General features: G+C 43.0%; 1 protein-coding gene across 4 annotated transcripts in view; it reads left to right on the top strand.

The window, feature by feature from the left end:
• plekha5 (pleckstrin homology domain containing, family A member 5) overlaps positions 1-22,245 on the top strand; it is a 196,646-nt gene that overhangs the window by 152,324 nt on the left and 22,077 nt on the right. For 3 of the 4 annotated variants that reach the window (XM_076076088.1, XM_076076089.1, XM_076076090.1), the window contains exons 8-13: positions 541-641; positions 4,058-4,173; positions 4,714-5,832; positions 9,565-9,851; positions 11,201-11,439; positions 13,483-13,566. In XM_076076088.1, coding sequence (XP_075932203.1) covers positions 541-641; positions 4,058-4,173; positions 4,714-5,832; positions 9,565-9,851; positions 11,201-11,439; positions 13,483-13,566 — 1,946 coding nt within the window. Of the gene's footprint in view, positions 1-540; positions 642-4,057; positions 4,174-4,713; positions 5,833-9,564; positions 9,852-11,200; positions 11,440-13,482; positions 13,567-15,781; positions 15,902-19,651; positions 19,706-21,267; positions 21,349-22,245 lie in introns of all 4 variants that reach the window. The other variant, XM_076076093.1, reaches the window with a different exon arrangement.

The following is a 22,245-nucleotide window of genomic DNA, read 5'->3' as shown; positions in this document are numbered from 1 at the left end:
ATTTATGTAAAATATCATCTTTAAGGTCTTTACACAACAGGTTCATATTTTTCGTCAGCGTTTTTTAAAATTCGTCAGCCAATAAGTAATGTAATGTTGTCTAACATAATGTTATGTTAACAAATCTCACACATTGAGTCTGATACGTTTTAATATTCCATTTGTTGCGAAAGATTTGCAATACAAGACTAAATAATACAAGACTGATAATAATTAGTGTGAAATGGAATTTCGGATGAAAAATACGGACTTTGTCTGCAAAGACATTTAGAAATCTACTCACTCAACATTTGCATATCAAGCAACCCCACATTGCCTTTGGTGTGAATCAAACTTGGACTCTCAATCACGACAAACTAACTTACCGAAGATGGATATTTAGGGTCATGTGTTACCAGTCCAAGCACTTATTTAATCTACAACCTCATCCTAGCCAGATCCACACTAAACTTAGTTTAGCGGAGGTCGATGTGGCTTAGAATGCAAATGTCCAGCTCTAATATGTAGAATATGACTATTCTTCCTTCTTCTTTGATGCAGATGAGAAAGAGGATAACATCCTGGGAAGTATCCTGCTGCCGAGCTTTCACATCTCCATGTTGTCGGTGGATGACCACATCAGCAGGAAATACGCCTTCAAGGTAAATCTCCTGTGTCCAGCTGAAAGGGGGTACAGAGAGTCACAGGCTGGAGGACTGTAAAGGGCTGCTCCCAGCTACACAAATAGACTTATCATGCAGCCAGCCAATGGGAGCACATTTGCAAAATCAATCTTTTTATTGATTTTGCAAATACTTTAGACAGAGAGGTAGAACAGGACTACCCCCAAAACAGTTGGGATATACCGGATATTACATTCAGTCTCTTGGAGGTAGTGTAACTGTGACAAACTGCCACTGAATACAGAAACTACAAACACAACGAACAAACACACACTGAGGAGGTACGGTAGAAAGATTGATTCAATCAGAGACAAAAGATCCCCACAACAACAAGCTCAATAACAACAACACAAAATAAATAGAAACAGAAATTAAGACAAAGAAAACTAAAAATAACAACAAAAAGAAAAGAAAAAAGGGAGGGTGTGGGGGGGCGTTTGTTAGTTCACTTTTTGGATTGCAGCGTCGTTGAAATCGTTTCTGAAAGGTTTCCAGGTCTCTTCGAAGGATTCACTGGAGTCTCTGAGTGAGAATCTGATCTTTGTATACCTGTTAACAGGAGTGTTAACTGTACATCTGTGTCATGTACACAACTGCTATGTATAGGAAGGTACTGATGCGACATATCTTTGGAAAGCTACGATTCTTGTGATTCGATTTATGCAAACCATTTTAAGATACAATCACAACAGCAGGTACAATCAACGCCTCTGTCAGACCACCAACCCACAAACAAGCAGTTACAAAATCGAGGCAACTCTCCGATGAAGCTTTATAGAAGTCCACCCGTCTCCAAACTTGCGATTCGTTCGCCATTTTCAGCCACTGTGGCTTGTATCACATATAGTTTGGTTTTGAGAGATGCAAATGCAGATTTGAGTTCGGAGAGAGTGCCGATGATATGGACTTGCGGTGTTCCTCCAGCAGGCTAGTCAGGTCAGACATGCTAACCTGACTAGCTTGGGGCGCCGGCTCGTCTTTTTTAGCATCTTCCCTCCTGTTCAGTTTAGTTTCGCTGGTCATGGTGCAGTTGAAGGACAGTACGTGTCTTTGCGCAAGCTGTTAATTTAACTTTTGGGTCGATGAAGAGTTGTAATTGAAAAAGTTACGGGAGAGTGCAACGCGTGCTTCTACTCCATACCCCTCTCCACCGGAAGTCCGGTCCCTGAACTCTTGAGGAACCTATGCTACAGTGGTTTTAAAGTTGATTATTTGAAATTGTTTTATGTGTTTGTTTTTGAAGTGTGAGATGAGAAGAGAGTTATTAATCACATGTCCGTCTCTCAAATATAGAGCTGGAGTCAGGGCGTGGTTAGCCTTAGCTTAGCATAAAGAAACAGCTCCCATGGCTTTGTCCGAAGTGAAAGAAATCCGCCTACCAACAGAACTAGGACTAGGACTTCGTGAGACATGTTGCCGACCACAACGGAAATCACAAGTGTTTTTAGCTGTTCCGAACAGCCTCACATGTGATCGTGTCCGAAGCTATTCCACCATCCAACAAACTGCTCTGATAGAGTATACTGGCCCAAAGTAAGCTGACTGACTAACATGTTTCTCATTTGTTTAATCCGTACACAAAAAAACATTTATAAAGTTTGTGGCTACGTGCTGGAACTATCTCTTATGAAGCAGCTGTAGTTTGGATTTCTAGAGTCAGTCAGTGAAGGTTTGGGTCTCTGTTCAAGGAATAATGATACTAAACATGGCAACCTCACTGTGATCCAGTCAGCACTAATCCCTACTATGCTTCTATGACCCTCACTGTGATAGCAAGACTTTGGATGGTATGCCAAAAAAAAAAAATATATATATATATATATGCACACACACACTGGAAGTCGTTAGTGTAATTCCTATTTATACAGTTTTACCTAGACCAGGGGTCCCCAACTGGCGGACTGTGGTCCGGATCCGGACCCAGACACAGTTGCATCCGGACCCAGGACCTAAAATCGATAGTTCGGAATCATACATAAGCACCGAGTTTGTACTTTAACCGGCGCAACTTATTCAGCCGTTACGGCACTTGTTCAGCGGTGCAGGAAACACACCGACCAATGCGGTGTAAATCACATCACGTGATGCAGCTCAGCCAATCAAATATGAGTATTCTGACACGTTTCCTGACTCGAGTGAGGTTTACACACAACGTGACACACGGGGGAGAGACGAGGAAATAGAAAGAAGAGCAGGAATATTGCGCTGATCAGAGAAGTTACCTCACATGACGTTCTCCAAAAAGAGAAACGTGTTCAGAGAGAATATAATTTATAAGCATGAATGAACAGAATCTCATATATTAATTATTCCCACAGGCAGTTAAAACCAGCATGTCTAATATGTTCAGAAACCGTAACTATTGATAAAAGCGGTAAATGAAGCGGCACTATGAGACAAAGCACAACTCTTTGAACAAACGTACCCACTCACATCTAAATGAAGACACAGAAAATAAACCTGAGAGCCCAAAATGATCAGAATCAATGATGTTAACAGAGAGAATAGAGCTGAAACAAGTGGTTTAATAACCACAGATAAAGTCCATGCTCACTGATTTATCTTGTTAGAAGATGAGAATAATATAACATTGTGGCTTTTTTTATTGACATCTCTTCACACCTGAATGAACTGAATTTAAAGCTGCAGGACAATTCAGTGAAATTGATTTTTCTAAAATGAATTACTTTATTTTAAGATGCACATTTTTGAAAATCTTTCTGTTATGTCAGTTATTCTTTATTGCAGCCCTTATTGTACTTGAAATGAGAAGAACATTTATTTATGTATTATTTATAATCCATCCAGTTAAATTTGAAAACCGAGAATAATAATTCTTAAAATATAATTGATGTACTTTCTTTATTTGATTTGACAATTGTTGACTACACAGAGACATTGTTACTACTATTAGACTTCTTGAATATATATATATATATGTATATATATATATATATATATATATATATATATATATATGGCACTAAATAGCACAGGTTAGATATTATTGTAATCTGGACCTTTTGGAATTTTAGTTGAAGACCCCTGATCTATACCAAGATACACAGAGGAGCCTTGAAGACTTTCACACTTTTGTGTTTTCACACTTGAGCTGAAACACACATGGAGAGACAGGCAGGGAGCACACACATACACACACACACACACACACACACACACACACACACACACACACATACACACACACACACACACACACACACACTCTCATACTGTACACAAACACACTCTTCTGCCAACAGGAATGATGTAAAGACTTCCAGCTGGTATCTCAAGGTCCCCATCACACTGCTGTTTTATCTCCTGCTCAGTTTGTCTGTGTCTCCTCCTCCTGTTAATCTCACATATCTCCCCCTCTCTCCCTACACTACCAGGCCACTCACCCCAACATGCGGACCTATTATTTCTGCACTGACACGGCCAAAGAGATGGAGTCCTGGATGAAAGTCATGACGGATACTGCCCTGGTCCACACTGAACCAGTCAGAAGGTCGGTGCTCAACACAGGGACCAAGACGGATATGATGATTGTAAAAAAACATATATCAAGATATATGTTTTGTGTCTGTTTATATAAACAGACTGTCTTTCATAGACAGAGGAACACCTGTCCAGGTCATGAAGCACTAATTCATCAAAATACACAGCGCTGAATGATAACAGCATCCTGTCACAGCTGTAACAGTTACACACACAAAACAATTCAAACTATAGCGAGGAGGGACCTGAACCCATCTATAGATAATAAACCATATTCAGTAGTTTAGATCATCTGAAAAAGTTTCAAAGTTAGAAAAAACTGCTACTATTTCTCCAACCTATACACACACCACATACAGTATATCCTACACAGTGTGTGCTTGAGCTCATGTTTTCAGAGAGTATCACAGAGGGAAATATTCAAGTTTAAAAGTCTTGGGTGTGAGTATGAAGTTACTCCTGAGGGAAGGGCCAATACCCAGAGGGACATCTTTGACAGCTCTTAGAAATCTCTACTCTTTGTCACACCCCTCTCCATCTCTCTTCTCAGACTGGACAAGTTGAAAGTGGATCAGCGAACACCTCAGGAGTTGAACAACTTACTAAACCACAGAGTCCTAACCCAGCCCGAGATCCAGAACAACGAACGCAACCGTGAGCCTGTGCGACAACACTCCTTATCGCGAGTCGACGACAAACGGCAAAAAGACCCAGAGAAACACAACGGCCAAAGGGAGCGTGAGTACTACACCTTACAGAGAGACGGGGAGAGGTACTCCCTGAAGAGAGACGGCGTGAGATACATGCTTCAGACGGACGGAGAGAGGTATCTCCTCCACAATGACGGAGAGAAGTACATGCTGCGAAAAGACGGGGAGAAATCCTTGCTGCAGAAAGACGGAGAGGTGTACGCAATTCACAAGGATCTGGAGAAGTATGCTGTTCAGAACGTAGATGGAAAGTGCAGTGTGACGCCAACAGAGGATAAATACGCTCCGACTAAAGATGGAGAGAAGTACCTGCTGAAGCAGGATGGAGAAAAATATGCACTGCAAAAAATAGGAGAAAGGCACACACTCCAGAAAGAAGGACATAGATACGTTCCCCAGAGAGAGGTGAAGAGACAGCTGTCATTGAAGGAGACGGAGAGGTACGGCATAATGAGGGAGATGGACAGTAAATATGGTACCATACAAGTTGTGGACAAATACGGCACTCTGAAGGCAGTGAAGAAATACAGTACGCTCCGAGAAGGGGATAGATATGCTACTCTCAGAGATGCAGGGAAGTATGCTACGGTCCGTGGGGAGAAGTATGGCTTCCAGAGAGACCTGAGTGCAGAGAGGTCTCTGACTAAAATCAACAGCATCAAGCTGCAGCCGGCTCAGGCCGCCGCTATCGCCGCCGCAGTGTCAGCATCTCGCCAGGGCCAGGCCAACCTCAATGTCCAAATTCCTGCGCAGGTCAACGGCTCAGGGTCCACTGTGGGGGAGCAGCCTGGGGAGTGCAGCCCGGGAGAGATGGACAGCAGCCTGGCTTTGGGTCCAGGAAAGTCCCCTGCTTCCGTCCAGGAGCCAGAGAGGGGCCTGTCCAGGACCAACTCCATGCAGCAGCTGGAACACTGGGTCCGCACACACAGGACGAGAGGACAGGACGATGACTCCAGGAGGTGAGACCGACTGACGTGTGCATGTGTGCTTACATCATTGTACTGTTATTCTTGGGTATTCACAATGTAAAATTGAGGACTTTAATGCGCTCGTTCTGTCCACTTTCTCTTTTAAGGAATTTTCTAGAACTTTCCAGGTTCTGTATGTTCAAATGTTGCCCCACCATTCAGAGCCCAGGATTACAACGAGCCTGATGAAGAGACTGGATTGTCATTTCATTCATTCAGTCTGACGTTTTGTGATGTTCTGTTTGGGAGGGCAGATGATTCTAACCGGTCAGTGGCGAGTGACACATCTATCCTGCTGATGTCCGTGTTGACAGCAGCAGTCAACGTAATGCTTTTAACAAAGACCAGTGAAATGTGTTGATTTGAACTCACAGTTTCATACTAACACCATTCAAGTTTAGCCTTTAAAGCAAACCGTTGCTTATTCACACATCCATGAGTTACAGCTCCACATTAGCAGTCATGCTTCTGGCCACCTGATGTCAGTCCTGTATTCTCTCTCTCTCTTAGCTCTGTATTTGGTCTCTTCTGATAGAAACGTCTCTTTAGCTGCTAAATGCTAGTCTCTGACTGTCTGTCTGCTGTTTGCTGCTGAGCAGGTAGAGTACTGTGGCTCTTCAAAGCTCTTCTCTGAAAATAGCACTAGAGCGCTAAGAGTGAGGTCAAAGGTAAAGCAGTGGGCTGTACAGATGAAAGACACTATAAAGCTCATAAACACAAGGGCAGCTGCACATTGAGCTGATCATCAGCTTTCATACATCATCATTTCACAATAAATCACAGCAGCTAAGAGTTGTTTTACTTTAAAGCAGTCAGCACCTCACACACGCTGGTCACCATCTTTGCGGCCATCCTTCTGTCACTACCTTTCTTGGATATTTCACTTTCCCCTCTCACGAGTACCAATCTGATAGCAGTCAGTGATCTTCATACTCCAAATGATAAAGTGAATGGAGACATTAATCTGCTTTGCCAATTGTAATTATATTATTTTGATGATTTATGAAATTGCATCATTGCAATGTATTAACTTCATAATTATCACAATGCTTAACTTATGTCATAGATGTTACACACAGAAAAAAACTGTTTTAAGCACACTGCACTTAACAGCACACATTTCAACCGCCCTCCCTTTGTTCCTCCCCACACTTTAAGACCTTTCTTCATCTCTGCCATCCCATCTGTCTCCTCGTTTCCAGTGTATCTTCTCCGTCCCTGATCTGCTCTGAGCTGGTGTGGCAGCGGCAGCTGAGAGCACTTTGTGTCATCACAGATGTGTATCTCATGCGGGAGCGCTGGCGTTTAGCCGGCTGAACCCAGCAACGCAGTGGAACAGACGAACAGAGCGCCGATGCTCCGCTCTCCTCCTGCTGCCATGAATAAGTCATGAAAGTGAGACCGTAATGAGAGCAGAGCAACTTCAGTGCTGCTGAGCCACATGTGTCATCTTTATCAGCACTTGGTGCAAAGGAGGGAAATAAAAGAGTAACTTTGTTGTAGAACTGATTGTTACTGTTGTTAACAGCGAGTCCTGCTCCTGCTAACAACAGTATTACTCACAGTGAGCACCAGTGACGTAGGGTCACTGTAGTGGGGTCACGGTGGCAGCAGGATGGGCTGAGGAAAGACCACCTGTCTCTCTGCATCAGCTCAGTTTGCTGTCACACCTCTGGACCCGAGAGGTCGATTGTTTGCTCGTTGTTCTCCGTCGCGTTTGGACAGAAATATGCGGCCCAAGCTCCCCTCTAGTGTACAGTCTGCATATACAGTCTGCATGGTCATACATCTGGGGATACCTGCCAGGAGATCCCTCATAGACATGACACAAACCTGGACCCGCGTGGCTATGTGTATCATTTGAATTGAATGAGCACACATGTTCACAGTGAAGGTGGTGTGGTCTTAAATTGAGGCTTGCTGGTTGGATCTTCTACACCAGTGAGCATTGTTTGACTTTAAGTGGCTGTACTGTAGCAGAATTCAATAAGGAAGCGTTCCCAGTCTTAAGTCTGACATTTTGCAGCTAACTTCAAATAAAAAGAAAAGCAGAAGAGAGAGTACAGGTATACTTATGAAATGTGACCTCTTAACCATTCTAGAAACAGAAGCTGCTGTGGAGCGCCTGCAGAGCAACTTGTGGATCAGTGTCTCACGCAGGGACAGTTTCTCCTCAAAGACGTTCATGTTGGTGTCCTCTGCTCAGATATAAAGTGTCAGAGGTCTGAAAAAGGAAAAAAGTATGAAAGAATCAAATTGTCAGTTTCAGAACCCCCACTGTCACTGTGTGTGGAGGGATGGGGGGATGGGGGTAGCATATTCTTTGAGAATTGAGAATTGTCCCTGCTGAATGCAAAGGTGAAGAAATGAGAAGAAGGAAGACTGTGATGCTGTGATGAGTAGGGGCTACATGGAACTGAATGAGGCTCAAATGTACCGGATTGATTGCATTGATAGAGTTGTTAGTTGCTGTAATTATTCCTCCTTTCTAGCCATAAAGTGATTCCTTTGTACTGCTCAGTAGTCAGTCTCAAATCCAGTTGCTATCTTTCACAGTATGAAATCCCCGTCGGTGTTTCCCTGCTGAGCCTGTAATTCATTTCTGCACAGAACTGGGACTGTGGCTTTTGTGCCCAATCTTTTACAGTGTAGTTACTCTGCGAAGGAATTACTTCACAGCCACCATGGACGATGATTATAGTGACCCATAAGAGTATTATTGGGATCCATGAACCATGAAGACCACAATCATCAAGGCATTTTGCTTGGTGAGTGTGTAGATGAGTAACACAGCAAAGGTTGCGATAGAGCCTTAAAATGTTGCAGCATCAAACATTACAAGATGATCAAGATGATCAAGTGACATAATAGAAGGTCTTTTAGCTGGAGGAGTTCGGGGTCAACAGGCATCTGTCCTGCTGATTGAGTTGAGACTGATTGCGTGTCAGATTGAGGGTTAGACCTCTGCATAAGCTCTACACTAAAGCTTACCAGAAAATCAAGTGTCCGCTACAGATATTGAATGTTCCCTGTTTCCTCTATTGTCCAGACAGGCCTATTATTGTGGAGGCCTTATTAATGTAGTGGAGCATTGTCCACTGTTTCCTCTTCCATCTTCTTTACTCTTCTACAGTCTAATAAAAGGACCAAACATGTGTTTTGCTCATTTTGGTCGATTGTGCTTCAAAAGAATGAGAGTCAGATGCAACCATCCTTAAAGTGTAAAGCATGAAGAGTATTGTTTTTGACAGTGTTCTGTAACTCTATGCAGCCCAACAACCAGCACAAGCAGCACTCCAACCGTTTGGTATTTTCTGCACCTTGACAGTGGCTTTGCTGCTCTGTGTGGTATTTTGGTGCACAGGTGAGAAGGCTCAAACAGGTGAGTCTCTGGTGCAACGTCAATCTGCTGACAATCATCACATTTGTCAACAAGAGCAAACTGAACACTTGGAACAAATGTGCAGAAATAATGAAATGGATTTGATAAGTCAGGTCAGAGTGTTGTGTGTGGCTGTCCACTGTGTTTACCTTCTTTAAATCACATGCAATGACACCAGGCTGCTACAGGATGTCCCATCAGACGGGTCTGCATGTTTATGGAGACACCGGATTACCAGAGAGACCCCCCCCCCCCTTTCCAACATAAAGAAAATGGTGAAAACTGGCCTAACTACTGACTGACTACTCACAACTCATCAGTCGGTCTGTTTTCCCTCCCAGTGTAACGTCCTACCAGACCTTACCCAGGAACATGCCCAGCCACCGTGCTCAGATCGTGCCTCGTTACCCGGAGGGCTATCGCACGCTGCCCCGCAACAGCATGATGAGGCCCGACAGCATCTGCAGCGCGGCGGGCTCTGTGTATGACAGGGCCCTCCGTCCCGCCTCCACCTCCACCATCACCACAGCGGACAAGAGGAGGTCGATGAGGGACGACACCATGTGGCAGCTGTACGAGTGGCAGCAGAGGCAGGCCTTCTCCAGGCAAAGTCTGGCTCAGCCAACAGGTACTGATACCACAGACAGAAAATACTACTTCCTGTCTTGCAGTAAGAGCAATGACAGGAGAGGTTGGAGTTTTCAAGAGGAAATTCTCCACACTAGCCTGTAGTTTGCTCAGACAGCTTGCTAACTCTTACCACATCCTCCTCACAACAAAGCAAATCCTGTTCAATGTCATTCCTACTTTTTATTCATATTTTATTAAGGATTTCATTCCTTGCCACATTACAGTTCGTGCTCATAATGTGGCCCTGCTATTGGGTCCAAGCAGGAAACTGGGGCCCACGGCACCAGGGGGGTAATCTGGTCCTGGAGAGAGACACTCATATAATCTAACCTGTTCATAATTTAGTGTATTTATAACTAGAGACAACAATGCAATCATGAAACAAAAGGTCAACTTTTAAGCACAAATTAGTGTCTAACCACATCACCACAGGCAGAGACAGACGGGCTGAGATGTGGTAAACATGGAGTTAGATAACAGAGAAATCTAACATTCGGACTGATTAAGTAAATTAAGACTGATTATGGAAGTTCACCTCACTTCTTGTCCCTGCTCAGCCTGCTGTAGTGTCGTACATTTGTGTCTTCCACCTCCTGGCGTTTTAATGCACACGATTTGTACTTTCTCTCAATTTTACCACTTAGCTAGATTAAAACCTCAAAGGGCAAACGGGAGCAGATCTACACCCTGTACTCAGATATAATAACATTCCCGTGCTCTTGCTTAGAGTTGGACTGAGTCGTCTGTTAAGGTTGCTGTTTTATGTCCCAAAATCCAAAAAGACCCAGTGTGTGTAATGTGTTGTAATTGTCATTTTGTGTTATAGTTTCAACCATCAGCTGTTATACCAGCTTACACTGTCAGTCCCTGTCTGACAATAGCTTACTGAGCATGTCACTAAACCTGTGTGTGAGTGTGTTCGCTCTCTCTCATTTGATCCCAATCAATTGTATTATTTTTGTAGAATGTTTGATGTTATCATTTTATAGAAATAGAACTGGATACTGATATGTAGCCCCACATTATATCTCTCTATTCCTCTTCTTTAACCTTTAACCTTTCAACTCAGACGATGTCTCAGCGTTAAATGGAGAACAAAAAGAATGAAGGGTTCATTCTAATAAAGGGTTGCAGCTCCTTTTGAACAATCCTCTTCTCATGTCTCTAATTTTGTGTTAGAAAAGTCTTAGACATGCTTTTGCTGAAATAGCCTCAATGATATAAATTCTTATGTCATTATTATTTTGAGTTGTTTTTTCTTTCTGTTTTGAAACAGAAGTTTAGTGTCATGACCATCACAGAAAGCGTCTTACTCCACTGTGACTTTCTCTTCTCCTGCTGTTCCAGCTGTGGGTCATTATGGTACTCTGCCCAGCACCAAGACCATGGGTAACATCTCTGAACACGCCGTGGCACACTCCATCCCCACCTCGCCGTCCCACGGCTCCCTGGCTCCCTACAGCACCTTCTCCCCTCCTCGCCAGCAGGTCGCTCACAACCCCAGCAGCTCCCACTCCGAGGTGTCCTCACCCGTCTTCAGGGAGGACGTGACGCAGGACCACTGGCACAGGACGCACCTCACCAAGGTAGAGGGCATGGCACTGGAGACTGACTCAAATGATATGTAAATTAAGAGATGATACTTCCTCGTTAACAATTCAAGTAAAATCAAAGATGATAATGTGTAGTACGAGGCTACCTGCTCCTAACCCATAGGGGTCAGCATTTCCCCCTTGCACTGGGTCCATACAATCTAAATCTACAGTCATCAGTTAACTGCTAACTATCAGCACGGAAAGAATACTCAGAACTCAAGCCGACTGTTCAGAGCCGGTCACATAACACTGGTATCTCATTATCATCACGTGCTGCGTGGGCTTACTGTGTGTTTACTGCGACACTCAGCGGGGCTGATCGGTCTGTCTACACTTTGATAGTTTATACTTTACTCAATGTAAAAAGGCAGAAACGAGAAACCTTCATCTCGGTCGACACTCTGCAGCTCCGAGAGAAGAACACCCGGTCAGTTCACTTTTAGTTTTGTGACCTGGACAGAAGTCCTGTTTGTTCTGTCGCATATCACATCACCATGTGACATGGACTCAGGCCAATAGAAAAGATGTAGCTATCTCACAATGTTAGAGCCCTTATTGTTAAATACGTGTTGTGCTGTGGACCATGAAGATATTACTCAGTTTGATATGAGACCACGTTGTGTTGTTTGAGTCATCCTTCAGCCCTCTCGCCCGCTCTAAGCAGACTCTCACACACTTTACACTACCTTACATGTTCTTAGGCGAGCAGGGTCGTCCATCAATCAGAGGATCGACGGTTCGATCCCCGGCTCCACTAGTTCGTGTCCATGTGTCCTTGGGCAAGACACTCAACTCCAAATTGCTCCCGTAGCTGTGCGCTATACAAGTACAGTCCAATTACCATCTTACCGTCCATTACGCCTGCGTGAGGGTTTACAGTAGAGTTAGTTGAAAGCTGCATCTCATACAGCAGCCATGGGGGTCCTCCATGTGTCGACCTCCGATGTCGAGGGGCACTGACCAAGCGGCGCTATTTGATGTCTTGGGACATAGGACGGGTTGGTCTTGAAGGATACAGAGTTGAGTTTGCATTCAGTGCATGAGTCCAATGCTCCTGTCACTAGTCTAAAGCCCGAGTCCAGTCCCCGTGCCAGACTGTGAGCCCGATGACACCTCAGATAAAGTGTGTCCTGTCTGACTGAGACGCGTTAATACACCAGGCGACACACCTTCTCCTCTGTGTTCACAGCCAGAGAGAGGAGGAAGCAATGAGCTGAACTGAAATGTAGTAATCTTCAATCTCTGAAAGGTTCTTTGGTCTGTGAGAGAGAGAATCTTTGTGAAATGGAGGCATCAGTGGTGAGCCTGGTCAGTCATTGAGCTTTGTTGATACTGTCATGACATTTGCTTCAAGAACATTCCTGAAGAAATACTTGCTCTGTGGCTGCATATTAACCCACGGGGGGGGGGGGGGGGTGATATGTTTGGTTCAAAAGCTAGTTTGGTTCAAATTTGATTGAATTCTAATTCATTCAGAATATAATTATTTGTGAGAATAATAGGATAAGGTAAACATGCAGGAGCAGCTCTACATATTACCTATAACTCATTTAGCAGTGAATCTGTGTGTTTGGGTCTGTGAGCTGTTCATCCAGTTTTGTTGTAGCGGTAAAACTGAATACAGGATGAAATGACTTTAAGACAGATCTTCATTTTACTTTTGCCTTTTTTAGTTTAACAATGTGCTGCCTCAATGCAATACATTTCTGTTAGCCCACTGTAGCGGCACAATTCAGCTACGTTGACATTAATTGAGTCCAATGATTGTTCTGTGTCTGCTGACAAAGAGAGCAGATGTTGGCCAATAGATAAGAGGATGATGTTATGATGATGTTACCTTCTCATTTTAATAATGTGTCTCTTTTGATGCAGTCATGTTCCTCTCTGTTAGTGGATACATTCAGTTAAAGGGCATGACAATGTTTGCATCAGCTAATTAACTACAAATCATTATGCACGTTATTCATTTATTATTATTATGAGTTCAATAATCTTCTTAGTTAAATCCACTCCAATCTCACCCCCTCCCCACAGTACGGCTATCAACCTGACCGACGATCCATCGCAGTCGGGCTCCCTCCACAGTCCATCACCCCACAGTCTCTGCAAGGCAAGACGGTGAGTGTTATTCTGCTCCCCTCACACTCATGCTGTGAGATCCACTGTCCCTGGTTTCAGTAAACTCTTACAGAGTCAAGAGAATTTTGACATTATTTTCCCATAAAACAGGCACAGCCGTCCATCGCTGACATTCAAACACTCACACATCCATCAAATGATGTTTTCTTCTCTTTGTCTCAGCAGGACCAATGTAATTATTGACAATGTCATTGTCTCCTAATGACAGCACACACACACACACACGCACACACAAAATGGTCTTTACTCGTAAGCAACGACAAGGACCAGGACTGATATTTCTGTTTGAAGCCAGCGGTGAATAATGTGATTCCTCGACGGCAGTCGAGTGCGTCTGCAGTTTGATGAGAGACTTCCCAGTAATTTGTGTGTGTGGGTGAGACCCGTGTCTGTGTGGACAGTCCGTCCATACATCTTTAACTGAACTGGCGTACGCGGTTACTCTTTTTCAAAGTGACAATAACATTGAAAGTAGATGACAGTAGCCAGTAGCAAAGTCATGAGGTCAATGAAAGGCTGCCACATTTCCTCTCAAGTGGACAGATTCTATTGAATTCTCTCAGATGCAGTTTATTTCCTAGCTCACTTAGCCTCATGTCAAATGAGAGCGTGTGCCTTCATCCTTCATGTAAAGGTTAAGATTCCAGCTGTATTATTCTCTTCAGTCTGTTTGGAGAAACAATCCTTTCCCTTAAAGCAGCAACAACATCATCATTCATTTGAAGCAAAGTTTTGGTCACCAGGCAAACGTTAAGTGCATTACTCGCTCTCCTTTTAGCTTTGTTTGGGTCTTCATCAACTCCTCAGGGAGCTCCCTGGATCTTTAGCTGGGCGCTCCTCGTGAGAGTGATGAGACTAAAAAGCTCTGGAGGGCTGCTGTCATTTGAGCCATTGTTAATATGAAGATGTTGATAAATGCAGCTTAAAGTCACTAATCAATGTTTGTAATATCTGTCACAACCATCACTGTGGGGGGCAAAAGGTAGCAGTGAGACACAGGGAGCAGAAGATATGAATGGTGATTTTAATAACTAAAAAATCCAAAACAACCAAACTTACTTAACAGGGAACACGGCAGGGATGAAAGCAGAGCAGACGAACCAACACAGACAGGGGAACACAGGGTTTAAATACACTGGGGAGGTGCAGGTGATTCAATCATGGGCGGGGCAGACAATCACACAGGTGGGAAAACACACAAAGGCAGGAAGTGAAGTGAAGTGAACACACAAGAGGTGGGGAACTTCAAAATAAAACAGGAAACAAACTAAACAAAAATCACCCATGAATCAAATGACGAACTGTAATGAGAAAGGGTTAACTTGCAATGATGCAGCTAGTGGGAATTATCCCGACTCTGCAGTTCTTCTGAGCTTTTCAGCCTTTTTTAGCTTATTGTTTTAGTCTTACAGCTTTACTGTACTTTCATTTGGTTCAGTATTACCTCAGGCATGCTCTGATAAATGTACACTATATATATACATGGCCAGCACAATACAGCTAAGTTTGAAAGAGTTGATGCTACCGTTGCTCTGTACCTGCTGTATAGTAAATAGGTAATGCTCGCTTGTTAGCCAGAGCAGCTTCATAAAGCATTGGTATGTCAGTTGTGGATTCTTTTTGTCCCCTATGGCTAAGAATGAAGTTTTGAACTGTATTAGCAACACAGATAACTGTCATGAATATTTCAAACCAAGCGTCACATCTATGTCTATGTCAGTCCCAAGCCTCCTTTGAAGTGGTGTCTTTTAAAGCCTAGAACTTAGACACCACCTTGCATGGAAGGGCTGTCTGATGGTGCATGCTGAGGTTTCTGTTTCTTGTGTTTATGTCATTTGTTCTCAGGCCTCTCTCTCAAAAGAGATCCTGATCTCAATGAGCTTTCCTGAATGAATAACTAATTATAAAAATAACTGATTAAACTAGATGTAAAAAGAGGAAATGTGAGGCTGGGGTTGACCTGTCTACAGAAGCAACATACTCATCAGCGTGAAATATACTTCTGCCTCCAGATTGAAAATAATGGGTTTAAATGGTTAGAACTGGAGAATTGATCATCAGTTGAAGTAGTTCCTCTCCTCTTAAAGGTGGTCCGAGTCACTGCATCATGTTTGATTTCAATCAGTGGACGGGTGTTGTTGATGTCGTCAGTGTGGCAGCTCTTCCTCTCTCCTCTGTGTGTTGCTCTGTGCAGCCCGAGGAGCTGACTCTGCTCCTGATCAAGCTCCGCCGGCAGCAGGCGGAGCTCAACAGCCTGCGGGAGCACACAGTAGCTCAGCTAATGGCCCTGGGTTTGGAGGGGCCCAACGCTAAGGTCAGCACTGAGTCTGTACACTACGTGTGGGTAGTACATGCATGTACACATTGGTGCTTTCCCAACCAGGCAGTTCATTGTTATTAGTATTATTCTGTGTGTTTATGTGTATTTGCAAGGGGAGCTTCTTTGCATGAGACTGTTAGTTATCTCCAAATGAAATTGCTTTCGGTGTGTTCTGAGAGATTCTGTGAGCTATTTCTGTTTGTGTTGGTGATTAAAGACGAATGGTCCGTCAATATGGTCCAGACGGAAAAATCTCAACAACTGCTGGATGTATCGTCAAGAGATTTTGTACAGACTCAAAAAAGATGTCATTAGCAAGTTGAATAATTAAACAGTGAAATAGCTTCTACAGGAGACATTGGCACAGAATGTGGTTCCGTCATTCATGTTTACCAGACGATGGATCCTTCTGACTCTGAAGGTCTGCTGATCACAAACAAGTCGACATTTTTAGAAGAATTGCCATGAAATGTGGTTTGATGTTAATGTTAATGAGCTGTAAAACAGTTGGTCCAACACACTGGAAGACAAATGGATTTATGGTTAAGTACCACAGAACATGTGGTGCAATCTCAAAATATAACCACAACAATAATACAGAAAAATATGACAGGAACATAAACATACCGTGGGAATTTTCCTCGGGGACATGGAGGACCAACTACCATAGAAGTTAAGATTCTATTAAAACACTAAAACATCACCGCTCCAGCCAACAACAAAGACTAATGCCGTGTTCACACCGAACGCGGCGCGAATTCATCGCGCTGCATATTCGCGTTAATCACGCCGCCGGTCTCGCTGGGGACTATTTGTGTACATTCGCGCGAATCGCGCTGGACGCGCCGGAGAGGGGACGAAAGCCGTTCAACTGTCCGCCATTAACCATGAAAAAAAGAACCTCTATTCCTGCTTAGTACGTGTTGTGGAAGTCACAGATATCCCGGGAAACTAAACGTCGTCATGTCTGGTTCATAATATTGTCCAAAGGAGCTCCGTGGATTTTATCGAGCTGTATTCACTGTGTCTAGCAAGCCACACGTCGCTGTTTACTACAGCTGTATGAACATAAAATAAACTGATTTGGATGTGATTTAACGGCAATAAACCGACAAAAAGGGACTCCGAAATAACTACGTAATGATGCCGATTTGTAGGCTACTTGTCTTCTCAATGGAGCGGATGGAGCGGTGCTAGGCTATGCTAACATTGTAGCAGCTCCACCAACACTCACAATAACGTCATGTAGACGTAAATACAGCAGCGTCTATTCATTGTTTGTACCATATGGTTTACACACACACATTTATACACATAGTTTGGTCCGGTCTCTATTGATATGAGGTATCGTAGACCTCTGGGTGAACACAGACGGCTACAGTATTTATTTCCTGATTCAACAACGGCAGGAAGTCAGTGATGACAGGGGAAGCAACTCAACGCTGATAGGCTATCGCGCTGGGGCGTAATACGAATATTTCGCCGAAGTTGAAAAATTTCAACTCACGCGTTTGGGGCGATTTGGCTAATTCGCGCCGCGTCAGTCTCATCGCATCTGTGCATAGACTTTGTATGTAATCTACTCGCGCGAATAATTCGCGCCGCGTTTGGTGTGAACGCAGCATAATGGTTGTGTTACCAGACGAAAATGTCATGTCACCTGCCAGTGAGGAGGAGCTGGCAGGTCAAAATCTTAGAGCATCATTGTGAGCCGATCAACAAGACTCACCTGGATGTATGTTGGAGGTCCTCAGGTCAACGGTGCAGTGAGAAGTAACCGTAGCAACAGAGCAGGGGAACTGGGATCCCTAAATAACTGGCAGTAAGGTGACCTTCAGCACCTCACACATTCACCCGTTTACTAAGGCATCACATCAGGTACTAACCTGATAGTGTACAGACATCACATCAGGTACTAACCTGATAGTATATAGACATCACATCAGGTACTAACCTGATAGTGTACAGACATCACATCAGGTACTAACCTGATAGTATATAGACATCACATCTGGTACTAACCTGATAGTGTACAGACATCACATCAGGTACTAACCTGATAGTATACAGACATCACATCAGGTACTAACCTGATAGTGTACAGACATCACATCAGGTACTAACCTGATAGTATATAGACATCACATCAGGTACTAACCTGATAGTATATAGACATCACATCAGGTACTAACCTGATAGTATATAGACATCACATCAGGTACTAACCTGATAGTATATAGACATCACATCAGGTACTAACCTGATAGTATATAGACATCACATCAGGTACTAACCTGATAGTGTACAGACATCACATCAGGTACTAACCTGATAGTGTACAGACATCACATCAGGTACTAACCTGATAGTATATAGACATCACATCAGGTACTAACCTGATAGTGTACAGACATCACATCAGGTACTAACCTGATAGTATATAGACATCACATCAGGTACTAACCTGATAGTGTACAGACATCACATCAGGTACTAACCTGATAGTGTATAGACAGCACATCAGGTACTAACCTGATAGTATATAGACAGCACATCAGGTACTAACCTGATAGTATATAGACAGCACAGGCACATGACATGTTTGACCAGTTGTAGGCAATGTTGTATTTTGGGATATTTTAGAGTCAAATCTAACATTTTGCTATCAGAACACGCCAAATTCAATTTCATTTTAGAGAATTATTGATCTCTGGGCTTTCTTTTGCACCTGTATATGTGTGTGTTTGAGCATGTGTGTTTTTGTACGTGGGCACTACTCCTGTCCACACATGTGGTCTGTGCGGTTGTGGTTCAGGAGAGCATGAAGAGGAGCGGAAGTATCAAACAACATGTACATCATGAGCGGGCTCTGTGTTAATGCTTCAACCTGATCAGGTCTAAGGTAGCTTATATTGAGTAAGTTCATCTGTAATGCATGTACAGCAGGTGTGCAGTTTGTCTGCTATACCAGCAGTGCAGCATGCTGCCACGTGTCTTGGACTGAATGCTTGAAATTCAGTCAATTTCATAATTTATGTTGCAGAATATAAGCTAACTGCTGACAGCTTTACCATATGCCTTTGATAGAAGCTAACCAATGTAATATATATCTGTACCATTTGGGATATTGTTGCTGTTAAAGGTTGCATTACTGTAAAGTCATCTATTTTCTCAACTTACTGGACTGAAGTGAACAGTGACATCATCTTCACATTAGTTCTGGGTTTTTGTTGGCTATAAATATGTACTGAAGGATTGGGCCAGCCCTCCATGTCCTGGTAGCAACAAAATACCATATTAGGAGAATCCAGCTGCATCTTCTCCACAGAGCTATGACCTCTCTCAGCCTGCTGTTCTTCACTCATGGTGCTCACCACAGCTAAAAGTCTAGCAATGCTGGAAGCAATCTCTTTTGCATCTTATGTAACCAGCTGGTGTAACCCTGCTATCACCACACTGAACACGGATAACCGTTCAATGCCAACCCTTTCTTTCTACAATATCAGTGCATGGCAACTATACTATGGTTATAGTTTGTTGTTGTTGACAAATAATCTATAGCTAAGGTTAGGCAACTAAAACATGTTGCTGAAGTTTATTCTTACTGAAGAATAAGTAAACAATGATAGATAATGAAATATGTCATCTCTTCCTTCCTGTTGATATGTGCCATTGACTCCCTTGTTCCATCCTCTCCTGTCACTCTTCCTGCTTCCTCTCTTCCTTCCTCTGTGGCGTCTGCAGACTGATGTTCTATCTCATCACCTCCAAAGGAACCTTATTTACCTGGACAGCCAGGTGAGGACTTCTGAGCTCCTGTCTGTCTCCGTCTCTACGAAGTCCAAAATACTAAACGTTTCCAGATCCAGAACATTTTGTGAAGCACTGGAACTTTTCTAACCCTTAGTGGAAACTAACATTTGTTGTTTAACGTTGTTAACATTGTTTCTAGAAAACGTACATGCATGTTTTATGGTTTATGATCTCTGTTTCTGTCTCTATTTCTGGTGCATCTTTTTTTCTTTATCTCTTTTAATAATACTCGAGTTATGGGTCAATCTCATCTCTTATGCACAGTTTCTAAAGGCCTGTCATCTTATTATGCATTTATTTAGCTAATCTAGGAAAGATAGAGGACCATACTGATGGTTTTCATATTGAAACTCTTTTATTACCATTTTCAATGCATACCATGTTATGCTTTATTAAATAAGCTAACCTGCAGGAAGGTATTACTTTCATTTGAGTTTAGTGTTCCATGAATAGTATCTTGCAGACTTGAAACGGGTTGCAGACCTCAGCTCATGTTGATTTATCTTCAGAGCAGGGAAGATATTACTGCAGATAGAGCTGCTGATTGGAGTCATGGGTGGAACCTCGTGTTGTTAGTCCAATCACAACACTGCACACTGCTGGGAGCTGTATTAAACATTCCTCTCAGCCTCTTATGTATGAACCCATGTGCAGCAATGCTCAATCGCTCTCATTGTTTGCAAATGCCAGCCTTGTACACCCAAGACTACAAACTGAGAGAAGTCCCGGGGAGTAAATGTAAATGTCAGAATTCTGTTTAAATGCAGGCTTCGTAGGGAGCAGAACTGTGGTGGTGTGAGGCCACTGGTTGAACAAGTTATTTAACTCAACTCCACGTATTTGTTATCTGCCCAAACTGTTAATGTTAGAAAGAGTATGGATGTTTCCACTGGAATCTCACTAACATTGACAGAGCAGCTTAATTGCAAGAAAAACACAACCTGTCTCCAGTTCACAGAGGCAAACTCTGATCATGTGCTGTTGATTTTAGCCTGTAGGTTAGAACTGTTCCTGCATCATTGTAAACCACTGCTCGGCTCTCAAAAGCTCATGGGCTTGGACAGGCTGTAGGAGGGAGCGGCTAGCAGCTTGGATGCTAAAATGATTAGATTTTCACAAAGTACAAAGAGGCTATTTGAAGAGAAGGTTCAGTTTATGTACATTAAAGGTAGTGGAACAATCCATTGACTCCAAATCAAATATTTTATCATTTTCAAAACCCTTTTCTTAAATAAATATTATCACAACTTCCAGTCAGAGCTTTGAAAATGCTTAATACCAATTTAGATTATAGGTATTTGTAATAAATTGGCTTATGCAAAAACACAGGAATGGTCCTTTTAACATGGCGTATGTTAGATCAGTAAGTGTTCAATAGTAACTGAGCAGTAAAGTGTCCTACAGAGCGGTGTTTATCCTGAGTTTTCTCCTGAAGAGGAGGGCTAGTCCTTCTCCAGCTCCTGGATATCAGACATGAATCCTTCAAGCAACACGTGCTGCTATGTTATCACACCATTGTATCCTCTTTCTCCTCGGCGCTCCGCTAGACGAAGGAGAATGAGCCTCTAATCTTCATGATTCACACTATGATCGAGAACTCGGCACCGAGGCCACAACTCTATCAGCAAGTAAGGTCCATGGCAGGTTCTGGTTTGAGTCGGGGTCAAGACCGTCCATTTGTCTTTTGACCTGCTGGATGTCCCTGTTGATGGGTCAAAGCATCATTAATCACAATCTTATATTTTACATTCAACTTGAAAACACAAAATTTGAGTTTTTGAGGCTGAACATCGAGTACATCGCAGTGTTCTTAGACTGAAGAACTCCGTATAACGCATATGTAGTTTTCAGCTATCAAAAGCGCAGGAGGTTTGGGGTGTATTTCCCCTAAAAGGATGTCCCTGTTGTTTCTAAATGAACTCTTTCATTTGAACCTGACTGAAGTGGAGCAGACTCGAACCAGACCTTTGCCCCGGTAGCCCAGTGTCTCCATGTCTTCCCCTCCACATTCAACCTCTTCTTTCATCACTTTGGATGCAGGCAGTCTGTTCATTAAGCAGTTGTTAACCAGAAAACATTCTTTAAAACATTATTTCAAGTGTTTGTGAAGTTCTTTTTGGTTGAGTACATCTCATCTCATTGCTTTCTGTTCGATGTGAGCTGAAGCGAGTATGGCTTATGGCTTAATGTTCCATAGACTCCGATTCCTCCTCTCCCCGTCTGTCTCCATACAGCACTGGTCATTGTTGGTATTACTTTGGAAATGCTTACATTGCCTGGATGTTCAGATGTGCTGTGGAGAACAATGATCCTACTGTTTTTCATTATTCAAATGAATAGTTCAACATTCTCAGAAATACACATTTACTTTCTTTCCAAGAGTGAGAGTCTGGACATGGTTAGCCTAGCTTAGCATAAAGACTGAAACAGATGGAAACAGATAACCAAAGTTGAAAAACAAATAATATCTTGGTTGTCCACGAAACGGAAATATAAGAATGTCATTTCTTGTGAAGAGGAAGTTA

Source organism: Anarhichas minor, unplaced genomic scaffold, assembly GCF_050575085.1.
Source record: "Anarhichas minor isolate MPS153535 unplaced genomic scaffold, ASM5057508v1 ptg000055l, whole genome shotgun sequence".
Taxonomy (NCBI): domain Eukaryota; kingdom Metazoa; phylum Chordata; class Actinopteri; order Perciformes; family Anarhichadidae; genus Anarhichas; species Anarhichas minor.
This window is presented reverse-complemented; position numbering and strand designations above follow the sequence as displayed.